Source organism: Strix aluco, chromosome 1 (genome assembly GCF_031877795.1).
Source record: "Strix aluco isolate bStrAlu1 chromosome 1, bStrAlu1.hap1, whole genome shotgun sequence".
Classification (NCBI taxonomy): Eukaryota; Metazoa; Chordata; class Aves; order Strigiformes; family Strigidae; genus Strix; species Strix aluco.
Window position 1 is genome coordinate 163912315 of NC_133931.1, and position 17325 is coordinate 163929639.

Genomic DNA, 17325 nt, shown 5'->3' on the forward strand with positions numbered 1-17325 from the left:
CCAGAAATCGGTAGTCACATGCTGTCTTTATTTATAGGATCTCATGGCAATTTTCCAAAGAGTTTCCTTTTAGTTCAGTGAATCACCCTTACTTTTTGTTGTTTTCTGCCTTTCACATGCAGTGGCTTCCAGCATCCATCACTACTGCACTTGCAGTGCTGCAGTCAGCATTGAAGTTTTTCTCAGGGACCCTTCCCTTGTGCTCCTGCTGTGGTGACAGAAATCTTCCTGAAGCAGACCTCATCCTCGTTGGAGCATGTGGCATCCCTTCCCCTTCCCATTTGCTCCCCTTTCCCCGCTGCTCCCCGCTGCTTGATGTACACAGCTGCCTCCTGAGGGAGTCCCCTCCTCCTCCCACGTGGCATTGCTCACTCTGCACCAGGGCTAGTTTCCTTCTCCTCTGACTCTCAACGACAGCAGAGCATGACCAGCAAACATGCTGCTGCTGGCAGTGCTTGTGGCCACAGCCACTTGGTCTTGTAAGTCCTTCCTTATTTTCTTATCTTTCCTCACAGGCACCCATGGCTGTGCTAAACATCTTCCTAAATCCCTGAATTCCAGCTAATGATATAATTTCTCCTTTTTTTTTTTTTTTTTTTTTTCCCCTAGATGGATATGCACAAGGAATCCCCATACAGAAGCCCCTGTCTGTCACCAAATCTAAAGGAAGTGTGCGCTTGGAATGTGACTTTAAAGATGTCTCTGAATATAATGATGTCACCATCATACACTGGTATCAACAGAAGGAGAATGAAGCTCCAGTGAGGATACTCTACTTAGCACAGTCAAAAGTAGTAGATGGTGGCTTCCAAGAATACAGGTACATGGTTGAAAAAGATCCTCACAAGAAAATGTGTATTCTTACAATAAATGATGTCATTCCAGACGACTCTGCTACCTACTATTGCGCCTACTGGGATCGTCACTGTGGTAGGAACTCGGTGATCACCAAGACAAATACTCCCCCAGCGTCTCAATCACAAACAACCTGAAAGATCCCAACTCACTTCCTTTGGTGTGGATGAGCTGCCTGGCCTCAGGCGCAGGCTCTGGAGAAGCAGGACATGCTCGGTGCTGACCGACATCTTGGAAGCATCAGCTGCCAAAAGCTAGAGATTTTGACTGAGAAAGTGCCTAGTGCAAAGGGAATGGTAAAGGTCCAATACCTACCCCATCCTCTGCATTCCACCTTCTCCTCCTTTACACTCAAGCATGTCAGCGAACTGGTTGCAAGGATTTATTTAATGGAAAGGGGGCACGTTTCCATATTGTTGTTCCTGGAAATGGGTTAGCACATGGTACTAGAGCTCTTCAAAGTCTTTGCCCTGACAAAGAAAACTGAAATAGAGAGCTTCAGCCCAGAGGTATTTAAAATTTTAATCAAAGGGAAAGGAGTGTTATTTTTGCTTAAAAGTTAGTAGCTGTTCGAAGAGGAAGATTTTCCATTTATTCCTCCTGAGATCTGGAGGTGGGCATTTTTGTTGGGTTTTGGGGTTTTTTTTAAGCTGTATCATGCCCTTTCTCCATCTTCTTGTTTATTACTCTCTGTGTTTCACTGGTGTTGCATCTGAATCACCAAAAAAGTTGGAGACAGAGTTACCAACGCTCATACCAAAGAAAAGAGCCTCCTGTAGTTAAGATCAAATTTTCATACTTATGTCTCATATGCAATGCATCCCTCCTAGCTATTGCCTCAAGGTGCATGCTGACTCTCATGCCTGAGAAATTCATCCACAGATGTTTTTCTCTATCATCAAGCCTCTCCTTAATATTTTTCTTTACTGTGGTACCCTGATACTCTTCTCACTTGATTCATTGAAGTGTAACTCATTAAAGAATATTAGTCTGATGGGATGAAAAAGTGACACAACAATTTCAAATATGTATTAGGTCTCCAAATGGCCATAGGTCAGTTTTGTCCTCCTCATACTTGCAAGTCCAGATCATACAGAGGAGTTAGACAAGCTGTCTGCAACAAGCAGTGTTTCCCTTTGTTTCTTCTAATGAGACCTTTCAGCTACTCAGTGTCATGAGCATAATTGAACAGTCCCAGCAAATGCAGGTGAGGTGGTGATGGTCTCCTTCACTGCGTGTCTAAGGGCACAGCTGGAAAAGCACTGGTCAGCTCCATTCTCTGCCTACATCTCTCCTGCCATTGCTTTGTGGTTGCGATTATGATGTTCCTGCCCAGGAGCCTTCAGAGTAGATTGCTTTCGTTACATCTGCTTCAATTGAAAGACTTTCACCCTCAGTCTGTTTCCTCCCTCGAGCCACAAATTGCAATTTCCTAATGTTGTTTTGCAGTCGGTATGCCACACAAGATCCCAGAAGTACTCAGACTCAGTTTCTTCTAAACGACAAACGAAGCGTGCAGGTTGTTTGATCAACAGCAGCGGTGACTCCTCTGATGTTATCTTGGGCTGTTTTATAAGAAACCTGTGCGCAAAGGAAAAGCTGTGTTCTCCCACCAGCTAGTATACGGAAAGCTGCCGGTGAGCTGCTGTTGAAGATCTGGAGTGATTCCAGGAGATGGGCAGACAATAACCACGTACCAGAGTGAGAAGATGCGACTGCAGCACACGGACACCTTCGCAATGCTTATGGTACTGCCTCTCACTCCCTTCCCTTTGCTGAATTGTATTAAGCCAACTAAAAATTAACTCCATGCTAGCTGTACTTTATGTCACTTAATTGCAGGTGGGAGGGGGTGTACCCTTTTGGGAAAGAGCAGGATCACCACCTGAAGATATGTGTTTTTTAACATGCATAACCCTGTGCACCTATCTGTGTGTCTAAAGTTGAAGAGAAACCTTCACCTAATTCTTGGGTGTTAAAGCAGAGGAGTTAACTAACAAATTTCCAGCACTTTAGGAAAGAGAGTTTCCACCCTCCAAAGGGCCTGAGATATCTATCAGCTGAACAACCAGGTGCAAGTCTGAAATTCCTGACATCCTCCAAGCAGCCAAGGATCAGGCCTTCACGCTGATTGGGGAAAAAAAATGGGATTTTCTTCAGCAATGGCATAGCAAGGGAGCACGTTACCTTATTGCAAAGACAAAACATAGTGTGGACCACATGGATCAAATACTTCGGCACAGGAACCAAGCTAATTGTCTCAAGTAAGTACCATTATTACCGATCTCATTTTCACAGTCATTCAGGTTCTTGGATAATTAAGAATGAAAGACTGTATGAAAATTAATTTCTGACTGATAAATCATGTTTTGTCTGTGAACTGTGACTCGTGCCCCAACTGGGTGGGTTGATGGGCAGTAAATATATCAACCTCGTGAATAGAGCAATCGCCTCTAGAACAGTTACTGAATACTTATTAAGGACAGGGGAATGGAAAAATTTAAATATTGGGATGGATTCATTCCTGTCCTGGGAAAGAAAAGTGAACTGAAAAGTGAACTTGAAAGTTTACTCTCAGAACAGCAAGTAAGAAATGCAAAAAGTTTCTTATTGCTAGAGGTGGTTCAGTCTAAGTTGATTGGGAAGGAAAATTGCCTGGAATGTAATAAATTTCTAGTTCCTGGCCCTACTGAAAAAGTAACTGATTTACTTTTGCATTTGTATTATTCTTAATTGTAGTGAAGTTTTGCAATCAATAGGATGAATGCTATTTTCAGTATAAAGCAATGCCTACAGTATGTTCCTCAGAAAACACACTACATTATCAAGGTGACTGTAATTAAGTAAAATCGTAAAAAGCAGAGAAGAGTTACAGAGAAATTTTAAATTTTATCTAGGTCTCTGACCAAAAATGTTCTCTGCTGCAATTTGCAATTAAACTGTGCCTGTGCAGATGCAGCTGCTTTTGCCTAAAAGACGACAGCATAACCAGTTACAAAAGGCATGAACTTAGTTATGGGCATCAGTAAGTTTTGTTTAGAATATGGACGTTGCATTTAAAATATGGGCTTCAAAATAGGAGTTTGATGAAACTTTAGATAAAGTTCTTTCACACAAAAAGTAATTCAGAAGAGACACTTAGGAAAAAAAGAATTGTTTACCTGTATATTTAAATCAACAAATAACTAGTAAACTTCCTTAATTTCCTTTGGGAATCATAATGTAACCACATTTCTTAAAAACAGCAAAAAGAGGTTACTTCAGAGAAAACCTAGCACATCAGAGGCAACAGATTTTTGTAACAGAGATCCCAGAGCTGAAAGGATTAGAACATAGCTATAAAATAATCATGGCACTGCTTTCTTCTCAGAAAACGCTGGGTTTAAAACCCTGAACTTTTTACTCACTACAAAAATTGAAGTATTTCTAAAAATGGCACTCTAGTCAATGTTGAAAATTAGGCCACATTTATCACCAACCTCTAAATCAGAAAGACTTTTTCTGTAGCCTATGCAAGAAATCTGCAGTGCAGGAGATATTGCTAAGCATTATCTGACTGTGGGATGCTGATGTCAAAATATTTGGAAGTGGAACTAAGCTGATTGTTTCAAGTAAGTACAAAATGTAAAACTTAACTACTTCTGAAATGTTTTTCAATACAGATACTGGCTGCATGAGGTGCTCTGCTATCTTAGCTCCTGCTAGTTTTAACCCTACTGAATTTTCCTCTTAAATGAGCAGGATTTTCCTCTTAAACAGCATTTCCGTATGCAGAACACAATGAAATTGTTTTGTATTTATGTATGAAATGGGGGAAACAAACAGCTATTGCAGCACAGATGCATTTTTAAACATGACTTTAAACAGGGCAAAGATAACATTCAGAGAACTGAAAGATGTTTTTGTCTTTAAATATGTATGTCCAACCTCTGTGATATTTCTAATTCATTCTGAAAGAAAAGTGTCAAACCTTTGGGTTACTCACATCTTTGAAAAGCAAAACATTTTCCTTTAGGACTATGTCTGACTATACCAAATCAAAGAAGTTATCTGAGATATGCCCAGAACTTTCTGAAGATATGCATAGTTGAAAGGCTGCTCTCTCTTCCTAGCTTTTGCAGAAACTGTTTATTATCAGTTATTACTATTATTAAGGAACAATGCCAAACTCAAAATGTTTTGACATACTTATCAAAATTATTTTGCTTCAAGTAAAGGTCTTCAGGTGCTTTGATACTTGCCTGTGATTTGGCTCAGCTAAGCACCGGAGAGGAAAACAGTTTGCCTAATTTTGACCATCTGAAAATGGTGTATCTGTTTATTGGGAGGTTTGAGTCCAATCCATGCAGGGTTTTGCTTCATGTTAATGACAACACAAATATTGGTCAGGGGTTTTGTGCTGCTCAGATCTCAGCACTTATGGGGGTGTATAAGGAGCAAATTACTTGACCAATATCTGATCAAATAGATCCTCTGCTGGTGCTGCCTCTCTCCAGAAAGCAGAGATGGAGCCAAGGTGCTCAATCTGCACCATCTGTCTAAATTTTCAGAAGAGTAAAATTAGTTGAGATGAATCCTGTCAATTTAAGAACACACATACCCTCAAAAACCTCCACGCTTTTGGGGATTTTTTTAAGTTTAGGTTAGGCACCTGCTCCTTTTTTACTTTTCTCGGGTCTAAAAGTAGATTATACAGCAAAACTGATTTTCTTTAAAGAGTGCTATTTACACATATAAAGATAACAGAGATGTACTGTTATTGCAAAGACCTTATTCACTGTGGTTGGTTATTACGAGAAGGTGTTTGGCTCCGGTACAAAACTCATTGTGTCAGGTAAGTTACATGTTATTTTCCATACAATAAGCTATAGGAGGTTGGGGTGGTCATATAGATGAGTGTTATAGCGTCCCAGAGGGCACTCAGCCCACTTAGAGCCTCAGTCGGCACCATCCTTGCACAGGATTCCCCTCCCCAGACTGTCGTTCCTACAGTGAGGCTTGTTGTGTTTGTAATGCAGTGGTTTAGGATCACAAACATTTTTGAAAAGGAGCTAGTTTGAGCCACTTTTGGTCACACTCCTCCTTGGAAATGTGGTGGAAAATGGCCTGTAGCAGTTTCCAGAGCCCTCGTTCTTTCCTCCAGCTGTACTGAAGGAAAAAGCAGGGAATCAAGCAGCTGTGAATTAAGCACAAAGAAGGAAAAGCTCTTCCCAATAGAGATACAAAGAGCAATATGCAATGGCCATTGCCAAAATCCTTCTTGCATTAAGTTAGTAAAAGTAAAATAACTTGTCCAGAATTATTTTTGTCATGTACACAGCACTTTGGCAGTAGAAATACATCATTGCCTCCAAATACTCTTCTTATTGCTTAATCACATGCATATGAAGAAGTGATCCATATTTTGCCTTTCCTGCAGATACATTTATTTTAATGGAAAGTGGAGGACAAAACTCTTCTTTTCCAATTAAATGTGCTTTAAATGCCATAATCCTGGAGTAAACAACCACTCAAACACAAGACAGAAGAACTATTGCTACCAAATGTCTTAAGCCTGGTTAAATACATAAACTTATGTTAGCATATCAGGCAAAGATTGGTTTTAATGATTTATGTCAGAAAGACTAAGTAAATCATAACTATGATTCAACAGAAATATCCGTGTCAGGATAAGCATGTCGTTTTTAGTGAAAATCCTTACCTTGTTAATCAGGTAGTTGCTGTGCTTTTAGTATGTGCAGTTTAAAATAAATTATTTTCAAGCATCACTCTAATTCTGTGGGATTTTGTCCTTATTTGGCCAAGGCTTCTGACTGATTCATAGAGTAAAAGGCCTGTAGTTGCCTCATGCTTAAGATCAGGCATTTCATCACAGCTTGTCTTTTTAGAGATGACTATCCAACATTAGCTCAGTAAGTTACTCGAAATGTAGAAAACCAGGATTTAGGATAAGTGACCTTAATTCAATTGAATCATCAGGGTTTGAGCTTGAGCAGAATCTTTTCCCAGGTCTATACTGAATAAAGAGCCAAGCTCCCACCAACTTGTAATGATCATGATTTTGTTCTTGTTGGTCCCTTTTAATTAGTTCTGTCCAAAAGAAAGTTGCTCGAGACTTACAATAATGCATGCAACAGAAGGGCTGGGAACTGAGAGACTGGTTTGGCATTTGCACTTGGTGGAATAGATGAGTTTTTAGAAGCTTACAGCAGAACAGGAATATTAATCCTACACAAACTGGCAATACAGGATTCTTCTGTAAGTATCTTTCCAGGGAATTTAGGCACTCACAAGGTTGCAAGAGGGAAGCTGAGACAGAACCAAAGACTTAACCAGACTCTCCAAATCCATTTTTTCCCTTCAGCACAGCAGCAGAGTGGCTTGCTCAGTCAGTGTGGGGCTGGTTTTCCTCTGCCATCTCTTCTGCTACAGTTGCAGCTGGGTCTTCCTGGCAACTCACAAGCATATTGCTAACTTATTTTGAAGTGATAAAAAGAACAATCTACTAAAATTTCTAGGAAATTATTTCATAGCAGAAATTATGGCAGCAATATTCAATTTCTTTAAATGCTATCTCCTAAATATTACTGAAGCATCTACTTTGTTTTCATCAAATGCATTGAAGTTCAAAGTTCAAAAAGCTACAACTTTTTTTTTTGTAATTATCTATTATAAAATATATGTTGCCTAAAGATAGATTATACTTAAATTTATTTTACATTACCTGAGATTGGATTAAACTGACTTTCTGCCTTTTTAAATCAAAATGGTGAAGATTATTGTACGCATTATTATTTTTTATAATGGGAAAAAACACGAAGCCCTAAATCAAAACCCAGTGGGCTTGAAAGTCCAAACAAGTGTTAGGACAGAAGGATGGAGATATAAGACATAAATAAAGGAAGATGTGGCCACTAAAAAGAAATCTGCAGAGTGAAAACCTCTTACCATGATACTAATAGGGACATTTGTTAACGGATTTAAAATACCAAGGGTTTAATGGGCACGGAGATGAATTCAGTATCAGATTCTTTTAAGGCAATATTTACAAACAGGTTTCAGTGTGAACATTCGCCTGTTCATAATGGTCTCTGTCATCCTAAAGCCATGGCTCAAAAAGATCAGCTTGAATTGGTGATAGCATGCAGCGCTAGGTTCTTGTTGTAGGATATATATTCATACACAAATGTACATTCATATATATGTAAATACATTATTTCCCATGTTGTCAAGGTGACAGGCTTTACTGTTCCTCACATTTTCCATAGAAACCTCAGGGGATGATGAAGGAGTCTGAGTCTAGAAAATTATAAATCTCAGGCAGACAGGATCTGCTTAAATATTTCAGTGATTTTGAATGCCCACTGTTAAATTAGGGCTCCATCCTCCCTTTTGTCAGCATTCCAAATCCTTAGTTTTTATGCACATGCAAACTTATGTATTTAAACCTGAAAGACTAACATAAGAAAAAGCCGTTGTATGAGAAAACACAGGTTGATACATACACCATTTTGTAAGGAAAATTTTAATTACAGAAATCAGAGTCTCAACAGAAACAGATGCATTTCTAATAAGAATATGAGGCTAGTCTGGGACACAAAACAAGGTTTTAAAAACATTGATGCTAGGTGGGATTTTGCAAAGTACATACACCCAGTGATTATGACAAAGTCTTTGGAACTGGCACAAAGCTTATTGTTTTTTAGTATCTAAGAAAATATGCCTCATTCTGATAATCTAAAATCTGGAGGAGAGGGAATGTGATATTCTATTTTAAAACTATAATGCAGATTAAAATACAGATTTAAAAGTATAATACAGAAAAGTGATGTGGACCTTGCAGTAGCAGAATTCATTTCTTTAGCACCCAAATGCTTGTATAAGAGAGGTCAGAGTCTTCACATAAAACATAAATTGCTGAAATATAACTTATTTTGGATACTTAGGACTATATCAGCTCATTCCCTTGTGCAAAGCTTGCTGCCCAGAGCAGCAGGGTCAGGGTAACTCAGAAATGTGGCTGTAGATCGGCTCTTGGCCTCAGAGCAGAGGAAACAGAGGTGTTATACAGGAAAACTCTGTGAGTGCCAACAGCTCCCCTAAACCATGGCTGAAGCTCTACATCTCTCTGTTTGGTCAAGGGGAAGGCCTTTCCCCATGGATTTGTCCTAACAAAGCTGATTTATTCCAGCCAAGAGGAACTGAGCTCTCTTTGATGCACCACAGCACCAGTTAGCTGCAGGCAGACAATAAATAATCAGAAAATCAAAACGTGGGGGGAAACCCTGGACCTTTGGAAATGGTGCCATTGGTTTCAGTGTCGGCAGGATTTCGTGCAAGGTGCACATGGTTTCCCCTAGGGAGAAGCCAGAAGGCCCTGGGGAAGGACGTGCACAGGAATGGTGGAAGCAGCGTACATAGATGCATGTGTGATGTTTCCTTTTGGTGCTGACTACCCACAATAGTACTGCATAGGCAATTATGGCAGGATTTGAGGGTGAACAGTCCCGATACTGCACTCATTTAAGCAGATTACAGTAACCTCAACATGCAGAGAATTAGGCCCAAAATGAGCAAATGCCCCTCCACTAGGCTTGAGAAGAGTTGTGGCTGTTGAGGACTGCCTTTCATTAATTCAGTTAAACGCTGGTCGAGCATGCATGTATTTTTAAATTGTGTGGTCAAAAACACTCACCATCCTGGGAAAAAAGGTAATTTTTCTAGAAAAAAATCTAGAGGAATTATGGTAGATCAATCAACAACAAGTTTTGGTTTGTTTTGATATTTTTTTGAACAAGTGATGACAAAGATTAGCTTGAAACTGAATTTAAAGTACATATCACTAAAGGCTCTTTGGGAATAGTAGCATTAGCTGAGACTGAATTTAAATTTTCTACATTCATGTAGCCAAATAAATAGGTTCTTATTGTTCATATGATGGTTGTTAAATCTGGTCCTTGTTTGGCCAAAACATCCCAGGAAGTTTCTGTAAGGGAATGTACCAGTGGGGGTACGGAAAGATATTTGGTTCTGGCACAAAACTCATTGTCTCCAGTAAGTGTTTTCAAAGATTTATTTTTTTAAGTGTTGTAATGGGAAAGCTTTGGAGTGAAGGTTGTCAGCTCTTTAAGGTATCTGGGGAGGCTCACAGTAGGTCAGGACTATACTATGTCATTTCAATGATAATACCTGAAGCCACCGTCAAGCAGGACAAGAAAGCTCTTCATGAGCTGAGTGTGCTGAGTGCTCTCAGCTCCCACTGGCTTGGGGGGGGAAACTGAGGAGCTTTGAGTATCAGGCAAAATTACTCCATTTTGTGGGATCATCCAAGTAATGAGAATTAAAATTTCAGCTTAAGAACATATGGACCTTATTTATAAATCTTATTTATAGATACTTAAACTGTAGAGGAGTTTCATTAAGAAAACTTTTGAGAGTTAGTCTAAAAAAACATATATTTTGAACTCAAATTCATTAATATCTCATTGATTATGAGCTTAACTCCAGAATTTTATTCGCACAATGTTTTGCAGGCTCATTGCATTATTACGAGAGAAAAGACAGATTTTAGCGTAAGAAATATCTGCACATGCTTACATATTATTTTAAAAAGTAAGACCTATGTACCTCTTAAAACCTGCCTTAGAAAACCCTTTAACAAAGTAAACATCATGGTCTTCTGAACAAATAAAACATTTTAGAAATTAGCTTAATCTTGCATCAGTGTGAGGACTGATGCTTAAAGAAGATAAAATTAACCACTAAATTAATGTTAGAGAACCATAACATTGTTAGAAATTTTATTTCTGGTACAATAGAACTCAGTCCACATCTTCATTTCAATGACAAATCTCCAAAATGAAGGAAATTCATAACATAACAGTTGCCTTTTGAAGGTAGGGAGGGTGCAATGTAGAAGATTGCTCTAGAATAGCCAGATCCTTTAAAGAAAGGTGGAAGCTTTTTGACAAAAATACGTATTTATATCAATGTGTTTTCTCACAATACATGAAAACTGCACCACTCAGCCAGACCAGACTTTAAACTCTGCTCAAATTCAGTGGCTGAGATTTACATAGGAATCTAAAGAGTGCTGTAAGGAGATGAACACCTAAAATCTCTCTGCTGCCTTAAAAAAAATAGTCTTAAGCAGTACCTACTATGTAGCAAAAGTCAATTCTGAAATCTGTATCTAGTCTTCACTTGCAGTTAAGTATAGACAAAAATGATTGCCCATGAGCGCTGCCTATGCACGCACTGCAGAAGTTCACATTTAACTAAAATGGACTCTTAAATTTACTATCCACTTCTATAATATCAAAACATCTTTTCTGTGTGGACAAAATCTGGATAAGGCTCTTCCTAATGACAAGGTTAATCCAGAGAGGCAAATGAAATGGAGATTACCTACAGTTAGCTTGTAGAAACAGCTCACTTTTCATTTAAAATATATTCACATATGTTCATACTGAGCATGTTTCACAACACACATCACCCAATCTGGTATGGATTGATATCCTATTTGGATATAGAAATGTTATCTACATATAGCATGTTCTTCTGCTTTAGTTTAGTTTTGGTGTTTCCTTTTCAGATGTGTTAATTCAAACATTTAAACAAATCTCGTAGTAAAGGAAGAGCATTGCCAACCTTTGGGGTCCAGGGCATTTTTTGATTCCATTTTCCTGTCTTTATCAAGATCTTCACCTGGCAAATACATAGAATGTCTTCCAAAAAAATGGCAACAATACATTTTTATTGCTTTAAAAAAAAAATCACAAAATCAGTATCAGCTTTAAAAAAATTAATTAGATATAGCAGATGTTCATTCATTAGCAGTGGGACTTATACTGGGGCCATAAAACTTCAAAGATTTGAAAGGTAGTCTATCTTTAACACTCCGTAGACAAAACTTTCATGTAGTTGTTTTTGCATAAACATCATAAAGCAATATTAAATTCCTCTTATGAAAGAAATGAATAAAGCTCTTTCAGGAACTATTGCTGTTATTTAATAATTGTCAAAGACTTGTGCAGACAAATACACTTTCTGACAGCAGTAGTGCTTGGAAGGCTGTGGGATATAGGCTTTCATGTAGTCACCTGAAGTTTTCTAACTCAGTTTCAAGAGAGATTATTAATATCTGCAACAATATTTCAGTTTCTTAACATTTCTCAAAAATAATTTTTCAAACATGTTTGAGTAGGTCTCTAAGGTTATAAATAACCAGACTTAAATTTATTTTTCTAAAAAAATACTCAAGAAATCTTTTGTGAGATAATTTGAAATCTACTCTAGTATTAAAGAGTACACTCAGTCTACTCTAGACTTCCTCTACCAGATGTGCTGCTTGACAAGAAGCGTGATTGAAGCAGTCTCAGTGTTAGTGTTCACTGAACAATTTAGGACTTAAATAATGTTTCTTCATGCACATAGCACAGCACCAAAGCTTAGATCAAACATTCTTCAGACTCTGGAAGACTCTATATTGTCCAAACAAAACCAAGTTTAGAATATTTAGAAGAACTGAGTCTTGTCTCCTGATTTTGAGCTTGATTTTTTGTACCATACTCATAAAAGCCTCTTTTCATTTTAGTTCTCTATAAAATAATGTATTTTAAAATATGGTTAAAAGTTCCAAATTATTCTAAATAGTATTGTAAATGTTTTTGACTAAAAAATAAAACTTGCCATTTGGGTCCATTGAAATAATATTTAATATAAAGTGTCTTTGATTTCCAGGTTTGTCCAGCTCACCAAAAACTTATTTTTACTGCAAGGGTGGAAACAGCTGTAATTCATCCATCCTATTACCTAAAATTCTTTTCATACATGAGACATTTCTACTCCCATCATAAGTATTTCATAACAAGTTAGCTAGCTAAAACATTTGTTAATAAGACATTTAGGTTGTTGCTCTTCAGAAGTTCTATTTTGTGGCTGTGTATTTATTTGCTGTACACTGTTGATCTTTCAGCTCTCTGTTTTGTTCTTTCCCTCCAATAACCAATCCAGACGAAGTTATTTCTTCACCGGCAAGCTCTGAAATCCTGCAGAAGAGACATGAAAATCAGATAATGTATGTTTGCCTTATTGAGAAATTTTACCCAGAGGTTATTCGAGTGACATGGACCGATGAAGCAGATAAGGAGGTAACAGACAACATAATAAAAGGAGACGTTTGGAAGCCCACAAACGGGGATAAATACTCAATCGGCAGCTGGTTAACTGTACCAGCGGAGAACAAAGACAAGAACTATTACTGCAAATATGAGCATGAAAGCCAACAGCGTTCACTGTCGACACAAGGTATATACTACATGTTAAAAATTCAATTCTACGTGTTATTATAGACATGAATTTTTCTTTGCAATAACATTTCAGAAATAATGCTTTCGATAAGCATCTGTTCTGCTTGGCACAACAATAGCTGAAATATACATCTGGAGAAACTACCAAAGTTTTCCTAGGAAAAGCTACCCAGCCTGTGCTATGCTCCCCAAGTGAATGTCCCTTTGTAATAGGAAAAGAGCAGTTCTTGAACCTCAGCAGGTATAAACTAGCATAGCTCCAAAAGGTCTCAGCCATATTGGTTAATTTCCAGTCTACAGAAGTTTCTGAAAACAGTATTACTTCTCTGTTATCCATGGCTTACAGGTGTAAGTCCCTCTGATATCCCCTGACATCAATCCCCACTATAAAAAACTACAGAGTTAAAAACGAGGTTGCTGGGGATGTAGAGCAGAGTTTAAATATATTACTTGCTCATAGTCCAGCAACAATGAGGTAATAACCATGTGTTGAAACAAGACATCTCATTTAATTGTGGAAAGATTGATTAAGCAAAGCAAAATCTGAAAGACAATTCAATTTTAAAGAAAATAGTAACCTACAGTTAATGCAAATTGTTTTAAGTCTTGGCAATAACTTTAAGAAAAGCTGCCTATACTGGTTTAGATTAACCTTTTCTCAGTATTTACCTCTGTTCAACTTACTATAAATTAACGTAACTCCAATGAGTGACAGCATTAACCATTACATTTCAACCTTCAAAATATATTCTGACAGAAATATGCTTTAAGTTTATTTAAGTGGAGGATGTATTTAGGGATGTAATACAGATGTCTTTAAGCCCATGCATCAATGTGTGCAAACACCATGATGAAGAACAAACACAAATTTGCTGCTTCAAGCACAAAAAGGGTTTATTTGAGAGAATGACCAACACCAAAATAGCAAATTCCCAGTAGGGGAACCTTAAATCATACTCGCCTCAAGATGATTCTTTAGTGTTGAGCAACCATTAAGTGACAGAGTAATTGACATCTGTTCTGATGTAAATTATTCTGCATTTCTAACGACAGTATGTTGTGAAGGCAAACAGACTCCAGCTACTTCAGTGACAAGATCAGGCGGTCAAACTGACTGCAGTTCCGAATAAAAGAGACTCTGCCAAGGAAGAGCCTAATGGACACATTCCTGAAAGGGCAAAGGCAAACCTCCCACCTACTGCAATAAATACCCAGTCACTTCTTTATGAGCATTTCCCCCCTTCAAATTCTCTCTGCAGATGAATCCTACTTGTGAACGTCTGCTCTGCAGACAGATCTTAAACATCTTTTTTTGTTGTTTAATACTAACTTTCCATTTCACTGTTGCTGTACTGCCTCTTTTTTTCCTTATTTCTCAATTCGTGTTTGTTAAAATTAAAGAAAAGACTAATTGGGGCATTTAAACTCTCTTTCCATTAGATTCTAGAAAGACTGCTACTCAGCAAAAGGACTGCAGCCCTGGAAACAGCACAGTTAATTTTAATAAAGGTAATTAAAATGTATTAAAATGTGGGAAAGTGATGCATGTCATGCAAGAGTTAGATACTGCTACATATGCTCAGAACATCACAAAAATGATCTTTCTAAAGAGCGTAGAGTAAAACTTTTAAGTCTGGGGTCTGTAACTTAAAAACCCTTCAGTGCTACTCCAAATTAACTTCTGTTGGGGATTATAAGAAGGGTCTCTCCTACCTTTATTAGGTAGCTTTACTGGAAGCTTTCTTAGCATGCTACAGATGCTGTTTGGGCTACTAGATTATTAGCTGGCATTAAGTGTCACTTTTTTAAATACCTGAAGTGGTTAAATTCTCAGCGCTTCAGCTGATGTTCCATCAGCCTAGCAATTGCCTGGCACTTCAGGCAAAGAAACTTTCTTTTGGTTTGAACAGGGATTTAGGAAGAATCATGAGCACCTATGTTCAAAAAATCCAGCACAAAAGGGTTCAAGCAAACATGGTGCTATTGGTAATCAGTGCTGGAAGCACTAGAATTCTGTTCTTGCCTTTGCAGGGAATAATAACCCAGAAGCATTGAAAGGCAGCCTAGTGCTAAGAAACCTGCTCAGTCTGGAACTTATCAGTAGTGCAAACCCAAAGGACAGTGAGACACCGGAGGTGTTTACACACTGTCCACTGAACTCAGTGTAATTGCAGCAGTAAACAGACTACACAGTCCCAGTTCTACCCCTCTTTTAGGAGGTTGTACAACACTGACATTAAACAAGACTTTTCTGTCTTATGTTTATTACAGATCACTTAATGCACAGGACAGCATATTTAGTGTACATCGTCCTTCTTCTGAAGAGCTCCATGTACTATCTCATCGTACTCTTCCTCATCTACAGAATGTGGGCTCCAACCAAGCACCAAGGAAAGAAAGCATAAATGCTGGTTTAGGAAAGACTTACAAAATTGTCTTAAATTTGCTTTACTGTATGCTTATCCATAGAGACTCCCCTGCTCTCAGTGTTAGATGTGACAACACAAAAATCCCCAAATAATTTTCTGGCATTAGTGCATAGGGCTTGTTTTGCTTTACTTCTTGTGTTTTTATATCAGCCTGGTTTTCCTAATTTTTCTGAGCAATAGGAATACATATACATGCCCTGGATTTTAATCCAAAATCCATATTGCAAAATGAGGAAGGTACTCACGTTAACAGTAGTTATGCATGCAATAGTTTAGAAGCATAACAGGGCTTTTGCTATATAAAGCACAGATGTGTTTTGTCATTGCGCTTAAGGCTTAATTAGGAACATTCCTGTGCTGTAAATTCACAGGTATTTGTTCATTTTTACTTTCAATGATTTATTGCAACTCTCATGTATCCACCAAATCAGGACTTAAATATTCTGAAGTGGTGTGTGCTTTGAGAGTCAATTAAACATGATTTTTAAAAGCGAACATAATATTTTTGAATTAAGAAATCAGACGATCATAAAAGCAATTCTAAGGTGCACGCATACAGAAATGGAAGAAATCCAGCAGGTCCCACCCCAGCACTGTGACACAGACTGAAAACCTGCACATTGTATTTAAGAAAGAAAACAATTGTAATGCTCACAAACATCATCTTGTTTAGAGATACTTTTTTATGTTGAGCAAAACCTTAAATCTGAAGCTTTGATAAAGTGATTTCACAATAGAGGAAAAATTCTCAGGTGTTGGACTTTGAACTCTTCACCTCCTAGGTCCACAGATCAGTTCCTTTCAAATTTCTGTGGAAAAATCAGAAGTAGATATATTTGAAGCATTTGCTTAGTTTGGGGCAAAACACTGCCGTAAGTTTGGAGATAAGTGCCTGCAGCATTCACATTCACTGTATCTGCAAGGATGTAGAGGGCAATACAAGCTTTCCTCCAGGTACGTTTGTGAGGCCTGGGTTTGTTCACCAGCATTGTCACAGCAAGTACCAAGATGGCTAGAAAACCTGATTCATTCCTCTGCTCGTATAAATTCCTCAGGAAATGAAAAGATCCTTAAAACCACCAGTGTTCCAGTTTTCAATGTACTGAACAGGAATACTTCTACACGGAACAATAAAAGCTAGCTCGTTACATCTTTTGTGTTGAAGAGCTAAGCCAAACCAGGGGGAAATGCAGTGCTGTTACAACAGGACTGCCTATGGCTCACGCCTTTGCAAGGGAAGGAGGACGTAAGTCAGGCTCAATGCTAATAACCACAGCTATTTTACCCACAGCATATCTTACAAGTTATTTTACAATCTGCATATTGAAGCCAATGCAACTAATTACTGCCTTCAGTGTCATGTTACTCTTCAATGCGAAGGAAGATGTGATGTCTAGTCTTTAGTCAAACTCTCTTTGAGAAACAGCTGATGTCCCATGCTATTATTTGTTAACGCTTGGTTCCAATCAAAGTGAAATAAAATAGCTACAAAGGTATTTTTGGAATGTAGATTTAAGTAGCATCATTGATATTACTGTCCTGGTCTCTCCTACCTTGATCTCTGCTAGAGAAATGCTTGATGCATTAATAAACCAAGATCTTTTTCACTAAAATGATCCACAAATCCACTTGTCGTGTCTCATACACGAGACTGAAAGATGCTGTCCATGCAGCACAGGAAAACAGACAGAAAACACAGCTTTTTAAGCTTTTCGCACAAAATCCCGTGT

At 38.1% G+C, this 17325-nt stretch overlaps 1 protein-coding gene across 2 annotated transcripts; it reads left to right on the plus strand.

The window, feature by feature from the left end:
- The first annotated feature begins 408 nt into the window (after positions 1 to 408).
- On the plus strand, positions 409 to 17091 carry TARP (TCR gamma alternate reading frame protein). 2 transcript variants are annotated; one of them, XM_074843611.1, is made up of 6 exons: positions 409 to 479; positions 610 to 925; positions 5637 to 5689; positions 12871 to 13164; positions 14607 to 14675; positions 15438 to 17091. In XM_074843611.1, exons 1-6 carry the CDS (start codon positions 437 to 439, stop codon positions 15569 to 15571), a joined length of 909 nt encoding a protein of 302 aa, XP_074699712.1. In that variant the 5' UTR covers positions 409 to 436; the 3' UTR covers positions 15572 to 17091. The 2 variants fall into 2 exon arrangements, with proteins under 2 accessions (XP_074699712.1, XP_074699704.1); XM_074843603.1 differs by lacking the exon at positions 5637 to 5689 and adding an exon at positions 3066 to 3119 and having other exon boundaries at positions 610 to 921.
- Positions 17092 to 17325: the final 234 nt, after the last annotated feature.